Source organism: Canis lupus, chromosome 34 (assembly GCF_011100685.1).
Source record: "Canis lupus familiaris isolate Mischka breed German Shepherd chromosome 34, alternate assembly UU_Cfam_GSD_1.0, whole genome shotgun sequence".
Taxonomy (NCBI): domain Eukaryota; kingdom Metazoa; phylum Chordata; class Mammalia; order Carnivora; family Canidae; genus Canis; species Canis lupus.
The window spans coordinates 3871568-3897355 of NC_049255.1; the positions used below are offsets into that span (position 1 = coordinate 3871568).

At 48.3% G+C, this 25788-nt stretch overlaps 1 protein-coding gene and 1 pseudogene across 4 annotated transcripts in view; both read right to left on the reverse strand.

Moving 5' to 3' along the window:
• The window catches only part of ANKRD33B (ankyrin repeat domain 33B), an 81747-nt gene that overhangs the window by 7876 nt on the left and 48083 nt on the right, over window positions 1-25788 (reverse strand). For all 4 annotated transcript variants that reach the window (XR_005383659.1, XR_005383661.1, XR_005383660.1 and 1 more), the window contains exons 2-3: window positions 25656-25785; window positions 7566-7706 (exon numbers count right to left, since the gene is read on the reverse strand). Coding sequence is in view for 1 of the 4 variants with exons in the window: in XM_038583317.1 (XP_038439245.1) it covers window positions 7566-7706; window positions 25656-25785 (271 nt within the window). In the remaining 3 variants the exon portion in view is untranslated. The remainder of the gene's footprint in view (window positions 1-7565; window positions 7707-25655; window positions 25786-25788) is intronic.
• LOC119867564 lies at window positions 13357-13454 on the reverse strand (annotated as a pseudogene).

The following is a 25788-nucleotide window of genomic DNA, read 5'->3' on the forward strand; positions in this document are numbered from 1 at the left end:
TTAATAAATTTCACCCATACCACCCACTGCCCCCTCCTAATACTGCAAATTTAAACTTCAACTCAACTTGATGAAATGTTCATAAATTTCAGCATGGTCGTATAAGAGAAATTAATAAGGAATTGCTGTTCAATTAATCTTGGTCCAATCCCAGCCCCGTACACAGTTAAAAATCATTCAGGATTTCAGGTCACATTAGTCATACTTTCTCTGGCAAAGCAATGTGGAGAACTAGGGCAATTATCTAGTCTGTGAGCTCCCCAGGGACCAGGACTGGCAGAGGCTTCTGCATTTATATCCCACACAGACCCAGGTGGCTGACGTGCGGCGGTGGCTCAGTGCAGAACAGAGGCGAGAAGGGCTCAGTGGCCCCCCTGCCCCAGCACCCCTCCAGCGACCCCCCACCCCAGCCTGGGCAGACCCAGCTCACCTGAGATTGCCTCATCATGCTCTTCATTCAGGGGCATATTAAAAAACAGGCATATTAGAAGAGTGGTAATTATTTGGAACTGGAGATCGGGATGGAACTCATTAGCCCGAGTACAATTTATAAACTGACAAAAATGAAAAGGGGGCAGTAAAAATGTCGCCACAAAAAATAGATGACACATTAAACCTTAATTAATTGCATGTCACTTAAAAAGGTACAAACTGCAAAATTAAAATCTTAATGAACATGGCTTGAGAAAGACATTTTTCAAAAGCTAATGGAAAACTAAAGGAACAGCTGTCCAAAGTGTAGCACGCACACTTCTTCCTGTTGCTTTCGTGCCTTTTCAAAATGATCTTGGAACCCACACACGTTTGGCAGAATGGCAGCGCAGCCTAAGGGTAGGAGTTGTGCCACCATTTGGGGATTCACTTCCTTTTTTTTTTTTTTTTTAAGATTTATTTATTCATGAGAGACAGAGAGAGAGGCAGAGACACAGGCAGAGGGAGAAGCAGGCTCCATGCAGGGAGCCCTACGTGGGACTCGATCCAGGGTCTCCAGGATCACATCCTGGACTGAAGGCAGGCTCTAAACCGCTGAGCCACCCAGGGATCCCATGGGGATTCACTTCCTTCCGCAATCGGTATGGGTAATATTCATGGCCCGGGTGGAGTGACTAAATCATGGAAGGCTGGCACCGGTGATCAACACTCGATACACAAGCCTTTTAGGAAACAGAGAATTCTGATGGGCCGGCATCTGCATCTTCTCCTCATGAATTTCTGGCATCCTGTTCTCACCCCCTACCCAGTGCTGTTTCGCCCAGAGCTCCAGCCACGCAGCCCAAAGGTGGGCTCCTGCCCATGCATCCACTTGCCACCACGCCATTGAGTGCTGTGAGCTGTCTACACAAAGTCCTCTAGTTTATTCCAGGCAGCAACATACTCAGTTCTAGGCAATGCATCATGCCTGGTGTAAACCTGGGTTTTGCCACTTAGGTACTATTGATGTTTAGGGCAGATCATTATTTGGTGTGGGGGCTGTCCTGTGCATTGTTACGACTTGTAACGGCACCCCCATCTCTGCCCAGTAAGTGCCAGCAGCATTCCACAGTTGTGACAGCCAAATACGTCCCCAGACATTACCGGCTATTCCTAGGGGGCAGCCCCCACCCCTGGTGGGGAATTACTGGTCTACCCAGTAACTGCAATCCTGTTGCCCCTTTTTCTTAGCCTCCCTTACAGCTGGACAGTGAGCCCCAAAAAGAATGCTTTTGTGCCCTGATAAAAGTGACCACTATGGTTGGAGGTGCCGCTGCCTATCTGAAGCCCACAGTTCTGGTGAACTCCCCGTGGTGGGGAGGACGGGTGATGGGGTGCTGGGTCAACGCATAAAAGAACCTAGTTCTGTGATGTCCTCACGGAGCCCAAGGCCAGCTGCACAGTGACAGCCCACTTCAAGACTTTCGGTGAGGTGAGAAAAACGTGCTTGTTTTCTTTCAGCCACGGGCAAGGCAGGATGTCTGACTGGAAGCAGAAAGCACTCTAAGCAGGTGCTAAAGGAAGACAAGCTACCTTCCATCATTCATCCTAGAAGCTTCCCCTAGAGTCGCGGCCAGGTGCACAGGACCGGCGCAGGCAGCCAGAGCCCGGGCCGTGTTGCTTCCTGGCCGGCTTCTCTGCCAGCCCCCCACGTTATCTACCCTTCTAAGCCCCGCTCCGGTCCCCCTCCCACCAGGAGGCCTTTCTGGTCACATGGGACCCCTGCATGTCCCCTCCTGTGCCATCCTGGCCTGTATCTGGGGTACTCAGGGTATAAGCGATACGGTAAATCAGAATGCGGGGTCTCAGGAGAGGCCTAATTTGGGGGCGGGGAGGATGGACATCTGCTTCCAGCCTGGTCCACCCCGGAAGCCGTTTCCAAAGAGATCTTGTACTTGGTCTTTCAGAGGGTCTCAGCAGGGCCGACTCCCGGTTACCGAAGGGCTCCCTTCCCCATCCTTCACGCAGCTTCCTGGCTCACCTTTCAGAAAACCTAGTTGCCCTCAAGTCCTTCTCTCAAGGTTTGCTTTTGTGCCAAGCTAAATACCCAGGCGAAGACACTGCCCTTGGTGACACGGAATGCCTGACTTTTAGCCCTTTCTCTGCATAATAATTTGAAACTATTCCAACTTGGCAAATTCTCAGGTCACAGGAAAACCATATTTTCCTTATAAACAGAAAGAAACCTCTGCAGTGATACCGTTACCACTTGGCTTCGGGAGCACACCGTCGGGGCTTGCCTGGGACAAGAATGACCACAGGACCAACCAACAACAGCAGTGCCTCTCCCCCATTAAACCAGCCTCCCACCCCTTCCGAGGTGTCTGCTTTGTTGCCCGAAATCACAGGAAGAGTCGAGCATCTTGTTTGCCTACGTCTGCTTCCCAAATGCCGCAGCAATCAGACCACGCTTCAGGTATAAAAGCCAGCTCTCTTAAGCAAGTCTGGAGCCTGCCAGCCTCCACTGAGCTCTGCTTCTCTTCAGAGAAAATCAAATCCTCGTTATGGCTTCTCGGAGCCACTTATTTAAATAGACCTGTCACTTCAAGGCATTAATATTCCGTTGAATTAACAAGAATCCACAGCCCCACTTGCGATTCTTATCAGCAGAACTGACATTATTCCTGGAGAAGCCAAAAACCAAAGAGCCAACAAATCAGCTTTTCAGACCCTGGTTACATTTTTATTAAAATCCAAAGTATTGATAATTCTCACATTATTTCGTTCTGCCTGACAAGGTAAGAGATAAGAGCTGGTATGTGTCTGTATGTTATGAACCACTGGAAAATCTAAACAGTTTAGGGGGGCATCCAATTCCGTGATCCATCATTTCTAAAAGGAAATGGTTCGTACTGAATGGAATGAAATTGCAACTCAGAAATTCAACTCAGGTGCAGAAATACACTCAGGTACAGGAGAATGCTTGCACTTGAAAAAATGAGGATGAGATACCCATTTCTACCTTAGCCATTCACACGTTACAGCACTTTGTGCCTTTTGCTTTTGAATTGATCACAAGATGACCATTCTGTGATTAGCTCTCAAGGGACCTTCCACAGCTGCACACAAATGCCCTTGATGTTGAAACGTCAATCCAAAGAAGTACGCCGGCACTAGTATCTTTAGAGGCTTTTTCTTTTTCTTTTTTTTTTTTTTTTTTTAGATTTTATTTATTTTTTATTTACGAGAGACACACAGAGAGAGGCAGAGACACAGGCAGAGAGAGAAGCAGGCTCCATGCAGGGAGCCTGACGTGGGACTCGATCCCGGAACCCCAGGATCACGACCTGAGCCAAAGGCAGATGCTCAACCACTGAGCCACCGAGGTGTCCCAAGGCTTTAATTTTACTAAATATTAATACGTTAAATGTAAACAAGAAGATCTTAAAATACTCGTGCAAATTTTTTAAATATCCCCACAAGTCTCCTTATTGTTATCCACCCAATCCATGAGAGACTTCGATCACACCTTTTTTTTCCTTTTAAAATGTAACGTGAAAAAAAAAAAAAATGTAACGTGTATATATATATATATATATATATTTTTTTTTTTTTTTTTTAAAGTTAAACATAACATGCAGGGCACCTGGGTGGCTCAGTGGTTGAGCATCTGCCTTCAGCTCAGGTCGTGATCCAGGGTCCTGGCATCAAGTCCCACATCAGGCTCCCTGTTAGGAGCCTGCTTCTCCCTCTGCCTGTGTCTCTGTCTCTCTCTCTGTGTCTCTCATGAATAAATAAATAAAATCTTAAAAAAGAAAAAAGTAAAATAAATAAAGAAAGAAAAATAAAGAAAAAAGAAAAAAGTAACATGCACATCTACTTATGTAAAAGGAAAATGTATTTTCCTGGGAAAAAGAAGTATGAGCTACCTTAGTAATAGAAAATTTAAATCTTCTAGAAATTAAACAACCAAAATCTTAGAGGGCCACTCAAACTCCCTGAAAAAGGTGTCAGATTTTTACATTAAGAAGGAATATAGAAAAAGCTGGAAGGAGGAATTGCATATTAGAGGGAAAAGCTTCTCTTTTCATTTTTTCTATCCTTTCCCATTTAATCACATCGGTGGTTCTTAACAGGAGAAGACTTCACCTCCCCAGCCCCAACCCGGGGACATTTGGCAATGTCCAGAGACATTTTTCATTGTCACGACTTGGGGTGCTGGAGTCACCTAGTGGGCAGAGGCCAGGGATGCTGCTAAACATCTACAGTTCCCAGGACAACACCCTCCCCACCACAAAGAATTACCTGACACCAGATGTCAACAGTGCCAGGGCTCAGAAACCCGAGCATACAGGCCTATCACCCTCAGCAGGCAAGTTTGTTTCACTGCAAGGGTACTTGTCAAGGGGAAAGCCATACCACTGCTTTTCATTCATGTAACAAATAATTACTGAGCACACAAATTCACCAGTAACAATAAAGACAACCAGCACTGACTCCGTGCCAGACATGCACCCAAGCACTAGTCCACTGGGGAGCTCATTCAGTCCCCATCCAGCCTTCCCACAGTGTCATCCACTCGCTGCACAGAAGAGGAAACTGAGGCTCAGAGCATCAGGCGACCGGCCCCCATATGGAGGGGATAAGTGAAGGGGGCTGGAGTCTGAAACCAGGGGTCCTGGCTTCCAAGTTAACTCCGCTGACCACAGGTCTGCACTCATATGGACTGTTCTAGACTTGGATGCGGCTGGGCTCGGGGGGAGGGAAAGAAAGGATGGTACCTCAAACCTAACACCAAATTCATTATCCGTAATGGAGGGGGAAGAGAACAATGTGGCACCGCACTGGACGCCCGGCCCATCTCTCAAGAGACCCCAGAGATGTTTCTGCCATCTTCTAAACGCTTAGCAAATGTCAGAAACCTCCACCAGCCCCGGGAAAGAAGCAGAATGACAGCAAAACCCCTGCATTACCCAGAGTGATCGGAAAGGCAATCGACCCCAAAACAAAAGGTTTGTAATTCAAGTGAAGTCATCAGGAAAAATGCAGTGACAAAGTGGCTGACATCATAAATTCTTGGTTAAAATGTAAATTACTAGGAAAAGAAAAAAAGTGAGGACGGCAAACCCTAAGAGAGACTCTTAATCACAGAGAACCCACTGAGGGTGGCTGGAGGGGGGTGGGTGGGGGTGGGCTGGAGGGGGTTGGGCATTAAGGAGAGCACGCGTTGTGATGAGTGCTGGTGTCCTACATAAGCGATGAATCACTAAATTCTACTCCTGAGGCTAATAGTACACTACATGTTAACTAACTAGAATTTAAGACTTGAAACATTAAAATCAATCAATCATAGTTGGAGGGGAGTAATTCACTAGAAACCTACACTCAATTAGAACTAGCTCCAGAAGTAGTAAAAGCAGATAAAGCTTCCCCCAAACAAAAGAGCATCAAAAACACCATTTAATTAGGAGGAACCACCTCTTGTTGCTAAACAACAGGCAAGGCCTCAACTGAAATTGTTATCTTGCCTTTCAAAAAAATGAAACTGTCACTGCGTCAAAAGCACAATCCATGCCATTAAATCTAATTATGCTCTTTTTTTTATTTTCATGAAAGTTTTCATCTTTGAGGCCTGTCATCACTTACTGAAGTTATTTTTTTTCCAGCATCCCCTACAACACACAGATTAAAGTGGGAGAGGGAAAAAAAATCCAAGCAAGCTGTGAATCCTATAACCCCCGTGTAATCCCAAGGGAAATGACAGGCTGAGGACACTGTATCCAGGCCAGGATGGGGACCTGAGGTCATGAGCGAAGAGGTGAGGCACAGAGACCACAAGACACTGGGGACACAGGACAAGCACATGTGGGAGCCCGGATGCGACCCTGGGAGGGAAAGGGAACAGCACCAGAAGCACAGGTGAAATCTGAGTAGAGCCTGGAGTTCAGTTAATAGTAATTAACATACCAGTGTCGGCCCCTCCGTAAGACGTTAACACGCATGGGGTTGAGCAAGGGCCGTGTGGGACTCTGTATTATTTTTGTCACTTTCCATACATCCAAATTATTGCAAAATAAAGGTTTACTCTAAAAAAAAAAAAAAAAAAAAAAGGACAGCAGCAAATTGTGTAAACAGAACTACCAGCCTAGGCTGACGCCCAGCAGAACGCTGCCGCGCCCTCGGAGATCGTCATGGGAGGGCAAAGGCCACCTGTGCGGGAGCTCGTGGGGCCAGGGGGGATCGGCTGAACCCGGTGCCGAGAACAATGACAACATGAAGCAAAGTAATGAAATGACATCATGTTGTCGCAGCACCTCACACTGATCAGATCACTCGATGCTAACTCTGCACCTGACCCTTTGTGGTGCATGATACACATCTTCTTGTGTATTTCTCAAACTAACCCAGCACGGCAGAGTTAAAGATGAGCAGGGACTGCACTCTAGGGGACAGCAGCTGGAGGGCGGCTGCAGGGACTCCAGCTCGGGGGTGCCTGACCTCTGCACAGCCCTGGAGAGCTCGCAAGGCAGGGTCACGGTTCATCCTGGGGGGTGGGAAGGAATGACTCCCATTGCACAGATGGAAACAGGAGGCTCAGAGAAGGAAGTGCCCCCTCCAACATGACCAAGTCAGAAAGGGCGAGGAGGGGGTACCTGTTGATCCGAAGCTACAGCTTGAGAACTTTCCATTCTGCTACATGGCACTGACAAAGGAAACTGCTGCGTCCTACATCAGCAGGTGACTCCAAACACCAGCAAGTGGGGATCTAGGATGGCTACTGGGCCCGCCCCACCATCCCAGTGCCCACCCTCAGTGGACAGGCTTGCACTCAGAGCCAAGGCCAGAACACACATTTCTAAAGAACAAATATAGGCAAGAGGAAGCGAAGGGTGAGGGAAGAGTTTATCAGAGAGCAAGGAGGGGTTTCTTGCAGGGTGATCTGGACTGTGACCTCCCACCCTAGCTCGAAGGGCTTGCTGTCCTTGGTTTTAGCTCAGATGAGGATGGCCACACACCCCATAGAAACTATTCTTTGTTGCATCCACTAGGCTCTGTCTCTATGGAACTGATTCACCTCAATACATGTTCTTCAAAGGAGCAAAATTAGCATTTGCCGAGACCCTCGGGACCTCACAGGACAAGCAGAGACATACCTGCTAGCATCAGGGCTCGGATGCACTCCGTCCGGCCCTGCATGGCAGCTTTCATCAGGGCCGTGAACCCAAACACGTTCCTCCTTTCAAGGTCAAGACCAGGAAAATAGTTCAACAAGTAGTTGGTGATGGTGACGTGCCCTACAAAGAGAATTACACACGTTTATTGACCACATTCCACCCAGAGCGACATGCCAGGAAGCCTTCCCAGAGGAAGATCACGTGGTGGACCTCCAGGACCAGCCCGTTGGGGCCGGGGGGGGGGGGGGGCCTGCCCCTCAGACACAAGAACTAATTCTCCTGGAGCCAGCAAGACACAGGGCACCACCCTAGTTCATTCTGGTTCTCTTCGGCCCACCCGCTTGGGAGCTCAGCTGTCTGTCAAAGTGGTGAGAGGGACAGTGGGGAGCCAGCAGGCTGTGGAGGTGGCATGGGGAAACAGCTGAGCTAGCCTCCGGGACACCGGTGACCAGCAGGGAGGTCCTGGACGTGGTCGGCGCCCCAGGAGATGCCAATGCAAACAGATGCACAACTAAAAATGAACCTTGGAGCCATTTCTCAGGGCTCCCTGGGAGAAGGTCATCTACACAACAAGAGGATACGCCAATTCATGCTGTCACCTGCTGTTACCACTCAGAGGGGTCCATCTGTCTGTCTCTATCTCTCTCTCACACACAAACACATGTGCAGAGGCAGGGAATGTGGGCAACGTTGTTACCCAAACCCTCAGCCATAACCCAAGCAGGTAAGAACATTCATTTGATAATACAGATTCTCCCCTTTTTCACCTTGCACTTCCAAAAAGACCTGAATGGGGACACTTGGGTGGCTCAGTGGTTGAGCATCTGCCTTCAGCTCAGGGCGTGATCCCGGGGTCCTGGGATTGAGTCCCACATCGGGGTCCCCGCAGGGAGCCTGCTTCTCCCTCTGCCTGTCTCTGCCTCTCTCTCTGTGTCTCTCATGAATAAATAAATAAAATCTTTAAAAAAACAAAATCAAAAGGACCTGATTTTCTGTTCATGCCCAGACGGGTTCTTAAAAAGCCCACAAATTGTTAGATAAGGGTGAATAAGGGGAACATCATGTAAAAAGCATTATTCCCAGGATTCTCTAGGCTCACCCACAGAAAATCAAAATGGACTGAGGGAGTTCTTCAAAGAGAACCATCAGGGCCACATAAAGAGGTTCTCAGGCCAAATGAACATGCTGCCCGATGCCCACTGGCTATGCTGAAGTCCTAGTGTGAAATGCACTCCCTTCCTCATCAATCACCTAGAGCAGGGCCCCAACCTTGGCACTACTGACCTTTGGGGCCAGGTCATTCTTGTTACAGGAACGTTCTGTGCACTGATGCTGTCCTGGCAGCTGCATCCCTGGGGCTCTACCCACTAGACGCCAGTAGTGACCACATCTCTCCTTCTCCCCAGGTATGACAACCAAAAATGTGCCATTGCTAGATATCCCCTGTGTTAGAAAACTCACCTGGTCCTAGAAGCTCAGACTTCACTGTTTCAGGATCAAATGCACCCAGGTGGGAGACGGCTCTCTTCCCCTGGGGCCCCTGCATCCCCATGTCCTTCTCTGAGCTGCCATCCCCACCCTGGTCTCTGCCAACATTGGCTAACCATCTGTGGAGAGTGCGAGGAGACTGCAGGAAGGAGCCCCTCTCCTGTGCGCTGGTGGAGGGGCTGGGGATCCAGCCCTCTGAAATCCCCCTCCTTCCCAGTGCACACATGGTCCTGGGGAACCCCTCATGTCAGGCTGCAGGCGGGGGTCTCGTGGACACTCCAGGGCTCTCTGTCATTAACTGAGCATCACTTCCTCCCCCCCAAGGGAGGCCTCGGCGCTATTGAGATGCCAGACCCATGGGGCCCCTTCCCTGGCTGACCCCAGGACAGTTAGCGCACGAGCCCTGGGACATCGTGGCAGAGGAGGTGAGGCCTCATGGCTGCCTGCTTTCCACAAAAACTGGAGTGCGGACCCCTCTGGAACCCATTGTTGTCTGCTGACCGTGGACCTCAGCCCATCTCCTGAAGTCATGGCAAAAATTAAAAACTGAGCCATGAAGCTTTCTGAGACAGAAACACTGACTAGCATGACCTTGCCGGAAATAAGCTACAAACAAATGGGTGTGACCTGCTAGCTCTGTGACTCACGGATTCCAACCCACAGCTGGTGCTTTTTGACTCCTTTGCTCACTAGGCCCTCCATTCATGCCATTGAAGGTGTTGGGGCGGGGATGATGCTGGCGGTCAGGTGCCCAGAGCAGCTTAATTGCTCTTAACTGTGGGGGGAGGAGGGTCCTTTGATCTCCGGTTCCTCACCCAGCTAAACGCTTTGCAGCACCTGTCAGATTTATTTTTTTTTATTTTTTTATTGGAGTTCAATTTGCCAACATATAGCATAACACCCAGTGCTCATCCTGCCAAGTGCCCATCACCCAGATTTAGAGTGAAACAAACTGCAATTTGCTTAGAGTCGTTTCTTTTAAAATGTGAAAGCATGTCTGTTGTAAATTCCAGCAGGATATCCTCTGCACCATTATATCCTAAACACTTTGAACAGGCAGGGAGAGGAAAAATGGAAAAATCACAAAGCAAACCACCCATTATACAGAATGGCTCTGCTTATTATGTTGGGCTCAGAAGAACTAACATGCAGCCAACTTGTTCTGACTACAGGCACAAACTTTCAGTGATCCGTGAGATCCATCCTGCCTCCCCACTGGCTTTCTTAGGACAGCAGAATAATACCTCTTATCCCACAGAGGGGCCCGTTCACTGAAATCATAGGTGGACAAGATGCCTCTAAGTATACACAGGCATTAACCTTTCTCTTCTGTGAAAAACAGGACAACAGGTCCAAAATGGAGTCGCTTATGCTAAGGCCTCAGTCACCAAACCAAGGCTTAATTAGTTTTGCCTCTCCCAGAGACAGAATCTTAAACCAATCAATCAGGAATTTCCTGATCAACACTAGTGATCCTGATCATCTGCCCGATAGACCCCTGCCCTTCCCCAAAGGAAAGTGACCTGGCAGTAACCAACCCACTTTTCTGCCCTAAATAGCTCCCTTATTCTTCCTCCCTCCTCCCCTTCCTTCCTCATCTGACTACAAAAATCTCTTACTTTGTACAACTCCTTGGAGCACCTTTGTATCTGCTAGATGGGACGCTACCCAATTTGAATCAACTTTTGCTCAAACTCAACATTTTTAATTTGCTGCAGTTTTTCTTTTAACATTTCTTTAAAACCATGACAATTAAACAAGAGGAGCTTTCCTTTTCTTTAGTAAGACAGAGACATATTTCATAGATAGGCAGAGAGACAGAGAAGACAGGCTAACACACAGTCTTCCCTACAGAACATGCACCATACTGAACCTTTGTTTTAGCCCAGTCCAACCTTCTGGCATAGGATTTGATGAATGAAGTCTTCCAACAAAGCCCTTTCAAAGGGTGGGCTCACTACAGACACCCCCAAATGCACCCCCCATGAGCCTCCCTAAGGGAAGAGCACAAGTGACCCAGGGGTTAAGTGAATTCTCGATAAATTAGCTTCAGTGGCATGATTAAATGCCAATGTAGACAGAGAACTTTGGACTTAGAAGAGCTGACTGTGAGAACACCTAAGTTCAAGTCCCAGACTGCCACTTAAAATCCGGGTAGCCCTGGGAAGGTGCATCAACTTCACTGAGTTTCCACTTCTGGAAAATGGGAAATAATATCAACCTCACCCCTGTGAGGTTTACAGAAGACAGTGTGTGTAACAAGTGCCTTGCAGAAAAAATTCCAAATAATTCCTGCAGATACTACACTCTCAGGGAGGAGGAAGATAACAACCCACTCCTTAACTCGTGGGCTATGCATTGTGGCTTCTTTCCAAAGAGGAGACTATAGCAGGCAGGGAGGGGACAGTGGAGAAACCTGACAAACACGACCTCAGCCTAGTGACCAAGGTGAGCACCAGTGGTGTTAAGTCATGTCAACAGCTGTACTGCCAAAGTCTCTTTGCTTGACCAAACTTTAGTCAGGCTCCTGAACCTTCTCCTAGGCCCATCTGGGCACTTCCTTGGAAAATCAAGTTTCAGCAAGAACTCTGCTCAGTTTGACCAGCACCCCACCCTCCATATCTGATCGTAGTCCTCATTCTCTACACACCCCCAGGGAGATGACGGGTCACCCTGACCTGCCTTCAGCACAAACCCCATTAGCTCAGTTTAGCCACAACTTCTGTTACCCCTGAGTAATTTCCCACCCGCTGACCCCCACCCTGCTCCTTGGCTATAAACTCCCACTAGCCTGTGCCATATTCAGAGTTGAGCCAACAACTCTCCCCCAACCCAAAATCTCATTGTGGTGGTCCCAGCTCCTATTACAGTGGTCCTGAATGAAGTCTACTTTACTATCTTTATAAGTGTCACTGCATTTTGGAGGGGGGAAGCCTGGGTGGCTCAGCGGGTGAGTGTCTGCCTTCAGCTCAGGGTACAATCCCAGGGTCCTGGGGATCAAGTCCCACATCAGGCTCCCCCCACGGAGCCTGCTTCTCCCTCTGCCTATGTCTCTGCCTCTCTCTCTCTCTCATGAACAAATAAAAAAAATCTTTAAAAAAATAAGTGTCACTGCATTTTTTCTTTTAATGGTACCCTTGATAAGATGTGATGAGAATGGTGTTTCTTCCTTGGTCTTCCCCACCTCCCCCAACTTACAACTCTAGTCTAATCATGAGCACACATGAGGCACACCCAAATTGAGACACATTCCACTAACTCCCTGACCAGTACTCTTCACACTGTCGAGACCATAAAAACAAGGAAAGTGGGAGAAACCATCACAGCCAAGAGGAGCCTGCTATTACAGCTGAATGTAATGTGGGCCCCCAAATAGGACCCTGGAACAGAAGAAGGGATTAGAGAAACACTGAGAAAATCTGAGTAAAGAATGGACGAGTTTATGATAATAAAGCATCAATACTGGTTCATTCATTGTGTCAAATCTATCCCACTAATGTAGGATCCCAACAACAGGAGATACTGGGTACAAGTAGATGAGACTCTCTGTACCTTCTTTGCAGCTCTTCTGTGAGTCTAACTATTCTAAAATCAAAAATGTTTATTTTTTAAAAAGGGGATCTATGGGGCACCTGATCTATGGCTCAGTTGATTAAACGTCTGTCCCTGGCTCAGGTCATGATCCTGGGGTCCTGGGATTGAGCCCTGTATCCTGCTTCTCCCTCTCCTGCTGCTCACCTTGCTTGTGCTCTCTCACTCACACACTCTCTCTCAAATAAATGAATAAAACCTTTTTAAAAATAATAAAAAATAAAAAAATAAAGGAAAACCTAGCATAGGGCCCCTTGACAAAAATACAATGTAGGGACAATGATTCTGGGTGGGAAGCTGGCTGTGATCCTGTCCCCACTATACCCAGGACTTCCCCTGGTGGTGGGCACACAGTGAACCCCGTGAGGGCAGGCAGGCAGTGGAAGGCGTGGCTGACATTGTGCGTTCCTAAAGAAGTGAATGGACAGGACTTGATGACCCAACAACAGAAACTAAAAAGCCCAAGATGACTTCTGGTATCACCCCACCAACAACTTTTCAGCTCTACTATATGGTTGGCCAATGTCTTGTTCGCTGAGTGACCATCTGAGGGTGGGAATCCATGATGCCTGCGGTGCCCACAGACAGGCAAGCTTGCCTGGATCCTCCACCCATAGCCCACCTACACTCTGACTCTCTCCCAAACCCCAGATGGAAAATTTTTAATTTGCTCACTGCTTTTTTTTTTTTTTTTAATATGGGACTTCATGAATTCGTGTGGCATCCTTGCAGTGAGGCCATGCTAATCTCTGTATTGTTCTGATTTAGCATATGGCTGCCTAAGCAAGCACAAACTTTTCCACTCTTAAGTCACCTACCTCCCCCAGCCAACACCATTATCAGGAGATGACACACCTTCTACCTAACAGAAACTACAAAAAAGGGAACCCCCTTAACATTCCCTCGTTTCCCCACAAATTTCCCCACATCCTTAAGCAGTCTTTCCTTCCCTCCTTAGGATAAAAGAAGGGTGACTCTTCTACTTATAAATAGCAATCTCTCCTCCCCTTGCAATGCTTTAAAAACACTCTTCACCCACTTCCATGGAGTATCTGTACTACCGATGACCTCTTCTCTTCAACTTCTCCCTCCTTGCAAATCCACTCTCATCAGATTGCAGCAATGGCCCAAGTTTTTCACCTTGCCCTTCCATCACGTTGGCCAATGGGACATTTAAAGGCATGATGCAAGCAGAAGCTTGGAATGCACTTACTTGGCTAGACTCCCATCTAGCCATCTAGAGAGTCTAGCCATCTTCATGAGAAAAACATGCCCAGGCTTGCCTGATGGTCCCAGGAAGAGGATAAGAAACGTGTGGAGCAGAGCTGGCCCAGCTGAAGTCCACAAGCAGCCCCCAGAACAGGGTCCAGCTCATTCACAAATTTGTGAGCGCAAGCAGTCTAGATTATCCGATCCCCAGCCATTCAATGATGTGTGAACAATAAACATATCTTAAACTGGAGTTTGGGGCTGCTTGTTACACAACAATATCTAACTGGATATGCATGCACAAGGGTATCCCATCTTAAAAAAATAATTATGTATAATTAGGCTGTTCTAACAAACTACCATAGACTGGGGAGCTTAAATAACATATTTATTTCTCATAGTTCTGGAGGCTGGGGAGTCCAACATCAAGATGCCAGCAGACCCAGGGTCTGGTCAGATCTGCTTCCTGATTATCATAGACTGCTGTCTTCTGGTTGGGTCCCTATATGGCAGAAGCAGGGAGGGTACTTTCTGGAGTCTCTTTTCTAAGAGCACTAATTCTATTCCTAAAGCCTCCACCATCATGACCTCATCCCCTCCCAAAAGCCCATCTCCTAATACCATCATCTTGGGGGTCAGGATTTAACACAAGTTTGGAAGGAACATAAACATCCAGTCCATCATAATGACTGATAATGTTCCTATGGACCTGTCTCCCAACTCTAGCCCTGACCCTTAGTCATCCAACTTCTCAGTTCAACTTCCAGAGTCATCCACTCTTGCTCTTGCTACTTACACTCCCCCAATCCTCCTGAAAGTGACTTCCATCAGTCCCCAGTGACCATATTGTAGGAAAACCCAATGAGTCAATTTTCCTCTAATTTGACCTCTCCAGTGTTTACCCCTTGTCTATTCCATCCTTTTTGAAACACTCTTTTCAAGTATATCCAGACTGTTCACCCTTCTGATCTTCCTCCTATCTCTCTGGCCACTCTGTCTCAATTTCCTTAATGAGCTTCTCTGTTCTCTCCTTTCTGAAATGCTGCTGTGCTGCAGATGCATGACGAAGCCCTCCTCTTATCCATACACTCTTCCTTGGTGACCTATCCATTCTCCCAGATGCAGTTATCACCCTAGAACTCTTATCTCTGTCTCTCTTCCTGACTTTCCTATTTTAATATCTTTTGAATGGATATTTCATCTTGAGTGTCCCACAAACAAATCAAACCCAAAACGTATTTCTTCTAAACCTGCTCCTCTCTCCAACGTTCCATATTCAATGATAAACATCACTAATAGAATAGGTTCCCAAGCCAGAGATCTAGGCTTTGTCTTCAGCCCTCCCTTACGTTTGCCCCATCCAAACTATCATGCAACTCTGCCAACCTCCATCTTTTATTTTTTTTATTTTTCATCTCCATCTTTTTTTTTTTTTAAGATTTTATTTATTCATGAGAGACAGAGAGAGAGAGGCAGAGATACAGGCAGAGGGAGAAGCAGGCTTCATGCAGGGAGCCCAATGTGGGACTCGATCCTGGGTCTCCAGGATCACACCCTGGGCTGAAGGCAGGAGCTAAACTGCTGAGCCACCCAGGCTGCCCAATCTCCATCTTTTAAATGCCTTGCAAGTCTATCCTTGTTGCTCCATCCCCATATCTACATCCTGATCTGGTCCACCACATCCCCACTGGGCTACAGCCCCTTTCCTAACCATCCTCCCTGGTCCCATTTCTGCCCTCCCAACAACTCTCCACACTACCAACATGGTAACTCCAAGAAGAAGCTCTTCTGACCAACACTACTACTTAAAGCACATAATGGTTTCTACTTGGGACTTAGATCAAGTCCCAACTCTTTTAATAAGCTAGCTCCTTTTAATGTAATCTAGCCCTACTCCCTGAAAGGTAGAAGATGCCACCCCAAATTATGCTACTTTGACATAGATTATTTTGAACTGAGGGTGGACACAAGAAAAGCTCCCTGCCCTCTTCCATTTGCCTAGAAGCAGGGTAGAAATTTCCAAAGGAGTCTCTCCTTCCCTCTATACCAGGACGGACAAAAGTTAATCACCAAGGCACCTGCAGATCCTCTCAGCCTGGAGATGGCACTAGAGAAATCTACATAACAAACCTTCCAGTCTTTACCTACCAGTCAACCTTCCCACCGAGTGGCATCTCTGGAAGCCAAAAGCTACTTTCCTCTACCCTGTCATTTCTCCAGGACAGGAGATCCCATATAAGCTGGAGTTCTAAGTCACCTCTTTGAGTTACTCACTTTTCCCTGGGTGTTTCCCATGTATACATGAGGTATACATGTCTATAAACTTGTTTTTCTTTTGTTACCCTGCTACTTGATGAGTCATCTATTCCAACGGAGGCTCTTCCTTGGTCCCCCAGGCCTGGATTAGGCAACTGAACCATAATATCCCATGTCCACATTCCCATGTGGCTGTAGATTACCACCACTACAACCCTCAGGACCTTACTCATACATCCAAAACTTCCAACTGACTGCAAACTCAATACATATTTGGTAAATGATAAGATTCAGGGATCACTACCTCTGACTTGGAAAAAATACACTTATCAAGAAGGTTGTCAATTATCAAGCTATAACCCACATTACCTAAAAATTACATGGACGTCATAAGTATTAATTGTTAATTCACTCGACATTTTACTGGATACCAGTCTTAGGTTAAGAATCTCATTTACTCTTTTATTCAAGGGAAGGAAACAGACAAAACACCCATGTTCTTCTAAAACTGAGAAAATGTTACAGAATTTGAGTGGCCTAAAGATTTGACTGGTTCGATTCCAGGTACTTGAAATGTACTTTTCCAAACTAGGCCAGTAGAGGGAACCGTTGACTTTGGAAATGTCACATCAGACTACAGCACTGGAGTCCATAGGTGCTCCCCAAGGGTGGAGGTGTGACTGGGAGGGGGGAGATAGACATAGGGGAGGGTGGGAGGGCCCTACAGACAGGCTTCCCCTTGGTCTTCGGGAGAGGCAGGTGTCTGAATTAACAGCAGGGTAAACTGTTGGGGGAGGGACACTGCAGCAGCCAGTGAGAAGGGCTCAGAAAACTGGAGATTACAGGAATAGGTAAGGCAACTCTAGGAAAGCCCAGAGACTTGCCAAGCTCGAATTTCTTAATTGAAACACTAGAAATCAAGAAAAAGGAAAACATGTCGAAAAATAAAAATAAAAATCAGAATGAAGTCAGGCTAAAATCATGGTCACGTGAGGTAATAACAAAATAAATAAAAATAAAGAGGCATTTAGGGGGCAACTGGGTGGCTCAGTTGGTTAAGTGTCCAACTCCTGGTTTCAGCTCAGGTCACGATCTCAGGGTGGTGGGCTGGACCCCCATGTCCAGATCCTCACTCAGCACAGGAGTCTACTTGAGATGCTCTCTCTCTTCTTCTTCCCCTTCCCCACCCATACTCTCTAAATGAATGAATGAATGAATGAATGAATGAATGAAATCTTAAAGAAAAAAAGAAAGAAGCATTTATTCTTGGCTTTAAGGAGGCCCTCCCCAAATCCGGTTCATGAGCCAAGCCATGCACGGGCAGTCTGAGGCACACCCCCCCCACCCAACCCCTGCCTTCCTACCCCGCACCCCCCAGAGCCTCAGTGCCACTCTGTCCTCTGCAGCGAGCAGCATGCATAATGCCAGGCTGGCCCTCCCTGCATTTCCTTCAGGATTATAAAAATAAGCTCAAGGAATAACAAGTTTCAAGGATGCACCAGAGGTTACTTGTACCCAACCAACCTTATCACCAGTTTAAAAAGACACCTGCTATTCTCTCACTTAGCCACACTCCTGCCCTTCTGCTAAAGAGGAACAAGTGGAGAAGTAAACACACAACTCCACCCCTGAGACTTACTCATTTCCTTGGTTATCTTTCTTTATATTTTGCTTTTGTTGGGGGAGGTAGGATAGAAGTTGGAACTGCTGGCTAAACGAGACCTAGGGATTATTTGAGGGATTTCTTTTCATACATCCTCTCCATTGTAAGGGCCTAATACAGATTCGGTTGAATTTTTATCACACATTAAGTATCTGAAGAGGTTAGACTTTTTAGAGAACACGCGACAGGCAGATCAAAGCATTTGTACCCTAATTCATACTCACAAATGCTGAGTGAATGCCATAGAAAAGAAAGCCAGGACTTTCAGTGCAGGTGTGATATCAAATAATATAAACCTATGGTCGCTTGAAAGTTTCCCTTAACCACACAGATCCTGCTGGGGCTGATGTTGACTAGACCACGTCATTTGGGGTCATTCTGTCACCCTTGCCAGTGACTTGTTTTGGCACAGGGCGTGTGACATAACCCTGGTAGTGAATTATAAATGGAACTCTGTTGGAGGCTTCTGGAAATGTCTTCCTGCCCTAGAGAACAGGACACACAGACACATTCACTCCTCTCTCCCAAGGCCTCCATGTGCTATAGTCTTGGCATCGCGAGGAAAAGGTGACCAGCACTTCTGAGAAGCTGGCCCCCCATCCTGGTGTCATGGGGCAATTCAATGAAGCAACCCCCTAACTGTGGCCTTCAGACACGTCATGTTGCAAAAGAAGACAGTTTCTTCTCCGAAGCCCTGTTTCACTGGGTATCCAGTCAGCTGCACCCAGAACATAACAGATCCTGGCCTCCAATGAGAATCAGGGAAACAATTGCAAACTGTAATCCAAGGACTGGCAAACACTAAGAACTGATCTTTTCCAGGGTTGGCAAGAATACCCTTGGGAACTTGGTGGAAAGCATAAATACGTGAGTTTTTTTTTCCCTAAAGGCCCCTTGGCAGCAGCTATGTAAACATGCATGTCCTGACGAAGCAATTGAGTTCTAAGAATCTATCTGCACATTGCTTCCTCTTCCTTCTCTGCCCAAGGCTGGCCTCGACCCAGCACCGGCCTGTTCTCAGCCCTCAGGTGTCTGGTGTGGCTCAGTTGGGGCCGGGGCAGAAGGAGACACGGGGGTGCTCTCCCCTGCGCCCCCGCCCACCTCCCGCCCCACAGGCTGCCAGCTGAGGGTGGCAGGTGTGCTGAGGGGCAGCCCCCTGCCTGGGCTCCCGCCCCTAACTCTGCCGGCCTCCTCCAGGGACAGAGCCCCTACAATTCGTCCCTCCAGCCCTCTGAGAACACCTGCTGCTCAAAACACCCTGCTCAGAAATGCACCCCCCGCCACTCACTGCAGCGCTGCCTGCACCGGCTAGTTCGGAAACCCCTGGAAGGCAGGAGCTGTGTGCCTTGGCTCCCCGTGGTAGCCCTTGGACATGAAGTAATTGCTGAACAAATATTTGCTTTAAAAGAGGATTCTGTACCGAGTGGATGAGTCACAGCTTACTGAACCGCCTCACAGTTACAGGACACAGAGGATGCGGCCAGCGACACACAATCACACTCCAGAATGTGCTGTAGGAAGAACAAGGTAAATCTCATGTCCACAGGTCTATGTGAAAAGATCTCCTAGATCTACTAAGTGAAAAAAATTCGAGTGAAAAGCTCTACAGAATTATCCATGCGCATGTACATAAAAAGCACAGGCACACACGTGTGTGCTTGAAGGGAGAGAGGTCTGGAAGTGTGGGTGGCTGCACAGCGGGAGATTTGAGAGACAGAGGATGTGGGAGAGTGGACTGCGACTTTAAAAAAAAGGAATACTTCTGTGGTTGGTTTTTGTTTTTTGTGTTTTGTTTTGTTTTACTGTAAGCACATATTACTAGACATCTTTTGGAATTAAGAAACCATCATATAAATAAAACTGGTTTTGGAATCGGATTAAAATGGGACACGACCATCTCTAGCTTAAAAACCCAAACAGAGTCTTTCCTGAAACAGTAGGGAGAGGCATGAACTCTAAAATAAAGTCACCTCTTCTTCCCCACCCATACTCTCTAAATGAATGAATGAATGAATGAATGAATGAATGAAATCTTAAAGAAAAAAAGAGAGAAGCTCTTTCTCGCTGCAGTTCCAACTTCTATCCTACCTCCCCCAACAAAAGCAAAATATAAAGAAAGATAACCAAGGAAATGAGTAAGTCTCAGGGGTGGAGTTGTGTGTTTACTTCACCACTTGTTCCTCTTTAGCAGAAGGGCAGGAGTGTGGCTAAGTGAGAGAGTAGCAGGTGTCTTTTTATTTTTTTAAGATTTTATTTATTTATTCATAGAGACACAGCTAGAGAGAGAGAGAGGCAGAGACACAGGCAGAGGGAGAAGCAGGCACCATGCAGGGAGCCTGATGTGGGACTCGATTCCAGGTCTCCAGGATCACACCCCGGGCTGCAGGCAGCACTAAACCGCTAAACCGCTGCGCCACCGGGGCTGCCCAGCAGGTGTCTTTTTAAACTGGTGATAAGGTTGGTTGGGTACAAGTAACCTCTGGTGCATCCTTGAAACTTGTTATTCCTTGAGCTTATTTTTATAATCCTGAAGGAAATGCAGGGAGGGCCAGCCTGGCATTATGCATGCTGCTCGCTGCAGAGGACAGAGTGGCACTGAGGCTCTGGGGGGTGCGGGGTAGGAAGGCAGGGGTTGGGTGGGGGGGGTGTGCCTCAGACTGCCCGTGCATGGCTTGGCTCATGAACCGGATTTGGGGAGGGCCTCCTTAAAGCCAAGAATAAATGCTTCTTTCTTTTTTTCTTTAAGATTTCATTCATTCATTCATTCATTCATTCATTTAGAGAGTATGGGTGGGGAAGGGGAAGAAGAGGTGACTTTATTTTAGAGTTCATGCCTCTCCCTACTGTTTCAGGAACACCTCGACTGCTTGCCTTTCTCCCCGCTTTAATGATGGCTGTGTGTCCCTCTGATGTCTGTCCGGGCTGTGTGGCCTCCCCAGCCTTGAATGGCCACCGAGGGCCACCCCGGTCACCCCTTGGTATGGGTGCCCCCAACACCCAGTTCTCAGCCTGGGTTCCCCAGACCAGCAACTCTGTGGGAACCCCTTGAGAGGCACATTCTCAGGCCCCTCCCCAATCAGTTTCAATCTGAAACTCAGGGGGTAGAGCTGGGCAATCCCTGTTCTAACCAAATCTGCATCAAAACACAGATTAGCCACCACCCCCTCCCCATGGGGGGAGGCTCCAGGCTGAGAAGCAGGCTGCACTCTAAAGTATGGTGCTCACAGGGAGTGGGGCAGCCCGGGAGGGCCTGTCACAACCTTTAGAAACAAATTAGGGAAAAATCTCTTCCTCCCAGTGAGGCGATTAAGACAAACAAGGAAATGCTCTTTAACCAGATTTTTTTAAGGTGAAAAAAAAAAAAACAAAGCAAAAAAAGAAAAAAAACAAACAAAAAAAAACCACCACGTCACCCCTCCTCACCCATATCCCCAGACAATTCAGTTCTAAAGCAGGCCTAGGGTGGGTGTCCCAGGGATCAGAGCCCAGGTGCAGGGAGTGGGTGCCAGGCAGAGAAGAGGGTGGGCCCGGGACCCAGCCAGCAGCATACATAGCTTGAGCAAACCAGTAAACAAGGTAATGATCTAGACACCAGTAGGAAGAGAAAACTTAATGAGAAAGGAGGGACGTCTGGGTGGCTCAGCAGTTGAGCATCTGCCTTTGGCTCAGGGTGATCCCAGGGTCCTGGGATTGAGCCCCACATCAGGCTCCCTTCAGGGAGCCTGCTTCTCCCTCTGCCTCTCTCTGGGTCTCTCATGAATAAGCAAATAAAATCTTGAAAAAAAAAAGTAAGAAAGGGAAATATAGTTCTTTATGAAGATGGAAGAGAACCCATGTACCCATCAAATTAACAATGGTTACCTCCAGGTGACAGAACTAGTGAGAAGCTAGGAGATTTTCACCCTGAACTTCACTGGCTTTCTGTGTTTAACCTGAGCTGCTTATGTGGTTTTCTCCCAAACACTGTATTTTATCGTATCATCAACTTAGTAGACCATCAGCGGTGCCAAGTAGAGAAAGCACCCAGAGCAGCCATCGTCCTGTGCAACCCAGTCTGGTCACAGCCCCAACACCTCTCCGCTACACCCTTACATGTGGGGCCCAGAAAATTAAATACATGCCAGCTTTGGCAATCCTCACGATCTAACCAAGCTATAATCTCACTCCTGTGGGAGGAGAGGCTCCCCCAGGGACCATCGCCTCCCTTGAGGTCACAGTTGCAGGGGCATGAACACAGGTGTCTTGTCCCCTTCTCTGCTTCGCACAGGTGACCACAGAGCAGAGAGAAGGCAGTGGCACTGCCAGAAACCACAGGAGGCCTGCTGGCGGTGGACGCGGGTGCAAGCAGCAGGGGAGGTCAGGCCGGACATCAAGACCTTGGGGAAGTTCAGCCGCAGCCCCAATGCGCAGGGCAGGAGCAGAAGGAAAGGTGGGCTGTGGGCCACACTGAACCGCCAATGCCATTTCCTGCACCCCAGCACAGCAGACAGCAGAGCCACCAGGCCAATGTGGGGGCCACCCTCTACAGACACAGGCTGTGCTGCTCCCCTCCCACACAACTCGGACGTGAGATGACAGGGATGAAGCAGGGATGGGAGAAGCCATTGGGCTGCCCTTAGATTTTTCTTATTCATGAGAGATACAGAGAGAGAGGCAGGGACACAGGCAGAAGGAGAAGCAGGCTCCCCACAGGAGCCTGATGCAGGACTCGATCCCAGGACCCCAGGATCACACCCTGAGCCGAAGGCAGATGCTCAACCTCTGAGCCTCCCAGGTGTCCCTCGCTGGGCTGCCCTTAGCTCCAAATTTCTCCATCTGCACTGCCGGCCCCAGGTCCTGAGCCTGGAAGGGACATGAGCTTCTCCCTTTGCTGGGCCTCTCTCTTCCCCTGAGAGGACCTGTGTCATCTGTGACTTATAATACATCAATCCAGGAAAAGCACAGCCCCTGCGTAAAGGATGAGTGTGATGGAATGAATGGTTGTATCACCAGATTCCTCTGTTGGGCTCCCAACCCCCAAAGCGACTGAGTTTGGAAATAGGGCCTTTGTGGAAGGCATTAAGATTAACTATGGCCACAAGGGTGGAGCCCTGCTGCAAGAGAACAGGTGTCCTTAGAAGAGGAGATACCAGAGACAGATCTCTCTCTCTCTCTCTCTCTATCACATGAGGACACAGAAGAGGTGCCCCGTGCATGCCAAGAGGAGAGCTCTCACCAGGACCCAAATCCCCTATCACCCCAATCTTGGGCTCCCAGCTTCCAGAACAGTAGAAACAAGCTTCTGTTGTTTAATCCCCCTGGATGTGGGATTTTTGTTATAGAAGCCGAAACAGACTGAGACTTGAGGGATGCTCAAAAAGAATAAAGTAAATGTAATCCAACAAATGGAACAGAAACAAAATAATGAAATAATATACAGGATTTGCCCAAATCTTAGAGTAATACAATGGAGGGGGGGGATGAGACAGAAAGTCGTGGCATGAGGACCAAGTTATTCTATGCCTAAGAGCAAATCTCAGCAAAAAAGAACAAAATAGGGCAGATAGTGTTTCAAAGAGATTAACAGCAATTTCCTGAAAATATACCTAATATAAGTCAAAACAAATGCAGAGAGAAGGAGCTGAGATCTGTATATAGCTGGGGCAGGGGGCTGTTTTCAATGTCAAGGACAAGCGGGGAGATATTTACGAGTCTCACAAGATCAGGGTATCAACAAAGATACAAAAGCAGGCTGGAATCAGACTATTCCCCTGCAACACTCAATGGGAAAAAAAAAGGCAAAGGACAAGTCGTTATTCCTATTATTTTCAGATAGGCAAGAATTCAGAAGGTAGCCCCTGGGTGTTACACCACAGCATGCCCCCCCCCCAGCTACCCCTGAACCCTCTGGTCTGTACCCCAACGGGCACTGGAGTTTGGACCTCCATGCCCTCCGCTTGCTGCTGAGGCCTCTTATGTAGATGTCTCACATCTCAAACAGCCCGAGCACCGAACAGAGCCAATGCTTCTCCATCTATTACTTTACATAAACCCCTTTGCAATTCATCATCCCCTGTCCAGACGCTAGAAGCCCTCCCGGATGCCGCCTCTCCTCCACCATCCACATCACACCACTTTCTGCCAGCTGGTTCTTGCTCCTTCTCTGCCTCTGGGCCCTTGGAGACTATCCAGGCTCCGTCATCACACAGCCAGCCTCGTGGCACTGAATGCATTCCCTCGCATTGCATCTAGACCCTTAATGAGCTGGTCCCTGCTCCCTGTGGGGCCACCTCTCACCTCTCCTAGCCGAATGCAATCTTACTGCCACATCACCAGAGGCGTGCTGGGCTCCCTCTTGGCACCTGGGTGCCTCGGCTGCAACAGCCTCCCTCTGACTTCTTCGGCACTCAGGTCAAGTCCACCTCTGCCACAACCCCCTCTTCCATGAGCCCTGTCCTAAACCACACAGCTAGTTGTGGTCCCCAGCACACCCTCCATCAGAGCTCCATCAGATGCCTACTGAGCTGGAGAATTAGTTCAACGTAGAACCGCCCATCACTTGGGTATCCCCAGTTCCCAGGCCGGTGGGAGGCGATGAATGGGGAGCCCATGATCGCTGAATGCCATGCGATATACTCTTACACTCTTGCACTTCAGGACACTATGGACCTCAGCTTTCAAAGCCTGGAGTGCCTCCGTTGGCAAAGCTCTGCACTCTAAAAGCTGCTGAGGTCAACACACTGGCAAAATTGAGGGAGTTCTCCATTTACCCATATTGACCGAAAAGCAGTGTGTATGGACTACTTCCCATTTCATCACGGGAAGATGCTGGCTAGGCTGGGCTCCCTGGGTTCCCTGGGTTCCCTGGGTTCCCTGGGTTCCCTGGATCAGTCACCCGTGCCGGCTTTGACCTAGGAGCCCGTGATGCAAAACGGGACAAGGAGGTCTCTCTTTGGTGGCGGCAGCAGATGGTTTGGGGCATTTTCTCCAGCTCTGCAGCCTTGAGTCTGATACCCAACAGCTCCCAATGACATCGTGAGGTGTCCTGCATTCCACTAATAAGCAAACGCCTTTTCTCCCCAACTCAGCCAGAAGCAGCTTCTTCACAGCTCAGAGCCTGAATGATCCAACAAATTCATCTTGGCAGCCAAGAATTTTCAAAGTGGTCAAGTAACAAACCCACTAAATACCACGAGTACAAACAGAGTGTGGTCCTGAAGGCACAAGCACAGCTTTGTGTTTGTCTCCAAAAATGTCCGAAAACAATCCTAGAAGAGGACAGCCGCGATGCACTCAGCAGGCAGAGCAGAAGTGCCACTTCTTGCAATGACCGTCCTGGGCTGAAGCACACGTACTGGGATGTACACGTATACCTGCCAGGCTCTCTCCCTAATGGTCCCGCCGTGTTACACAGATACACCCTCAGCAAGCAGCACCTGGCTTTTCCTTACACCTATAGGTCAAGTGTAAATATGCCTGATACACTATCACTAGTGAGCGAGAGTAGTGAGTTCACCAGCATCTCTCCGTTCCCCATCTCCAACACTGCCTGGGGCGCGATGCTCTAGGTGAAGGGATGACAAGGCTGGGTTTCTGGTGCAACTTCACATTCCAAGACTTTGGACGCAGCAGGGCAAGAGGTGCCCCACGGTGAGCTCTGTGCAAACAAACTCTGCATCGTCCCAAAGGCACAACAAAAATGTGTCCGAGGATGGATCGGCCTCTCCTTGTACCTCTTAATGTAGTAGGACAGATTTCTGGACCATTCCCATCCTAAGGTTTATCTCCTGAGCTGAGTTCACGTGCAGCGCGCCCCCCTCCACCATCCCTCACCTCTTGGCAGCTGCTCCCCAGCCAAGGAGGGAAGGAAACGTGGGTCTTACCTGCCTGCGCGGCTGTGATTAGAGCTGTGTTCCCCTCCTTGTCCTGCCAGTTGACGTCAACGTGAGGGCACTCGGCTAAGACCACAACAGTGTCCACAAAGCCGTGGTAGCAGGCGACAATGAGGCCAGTCTA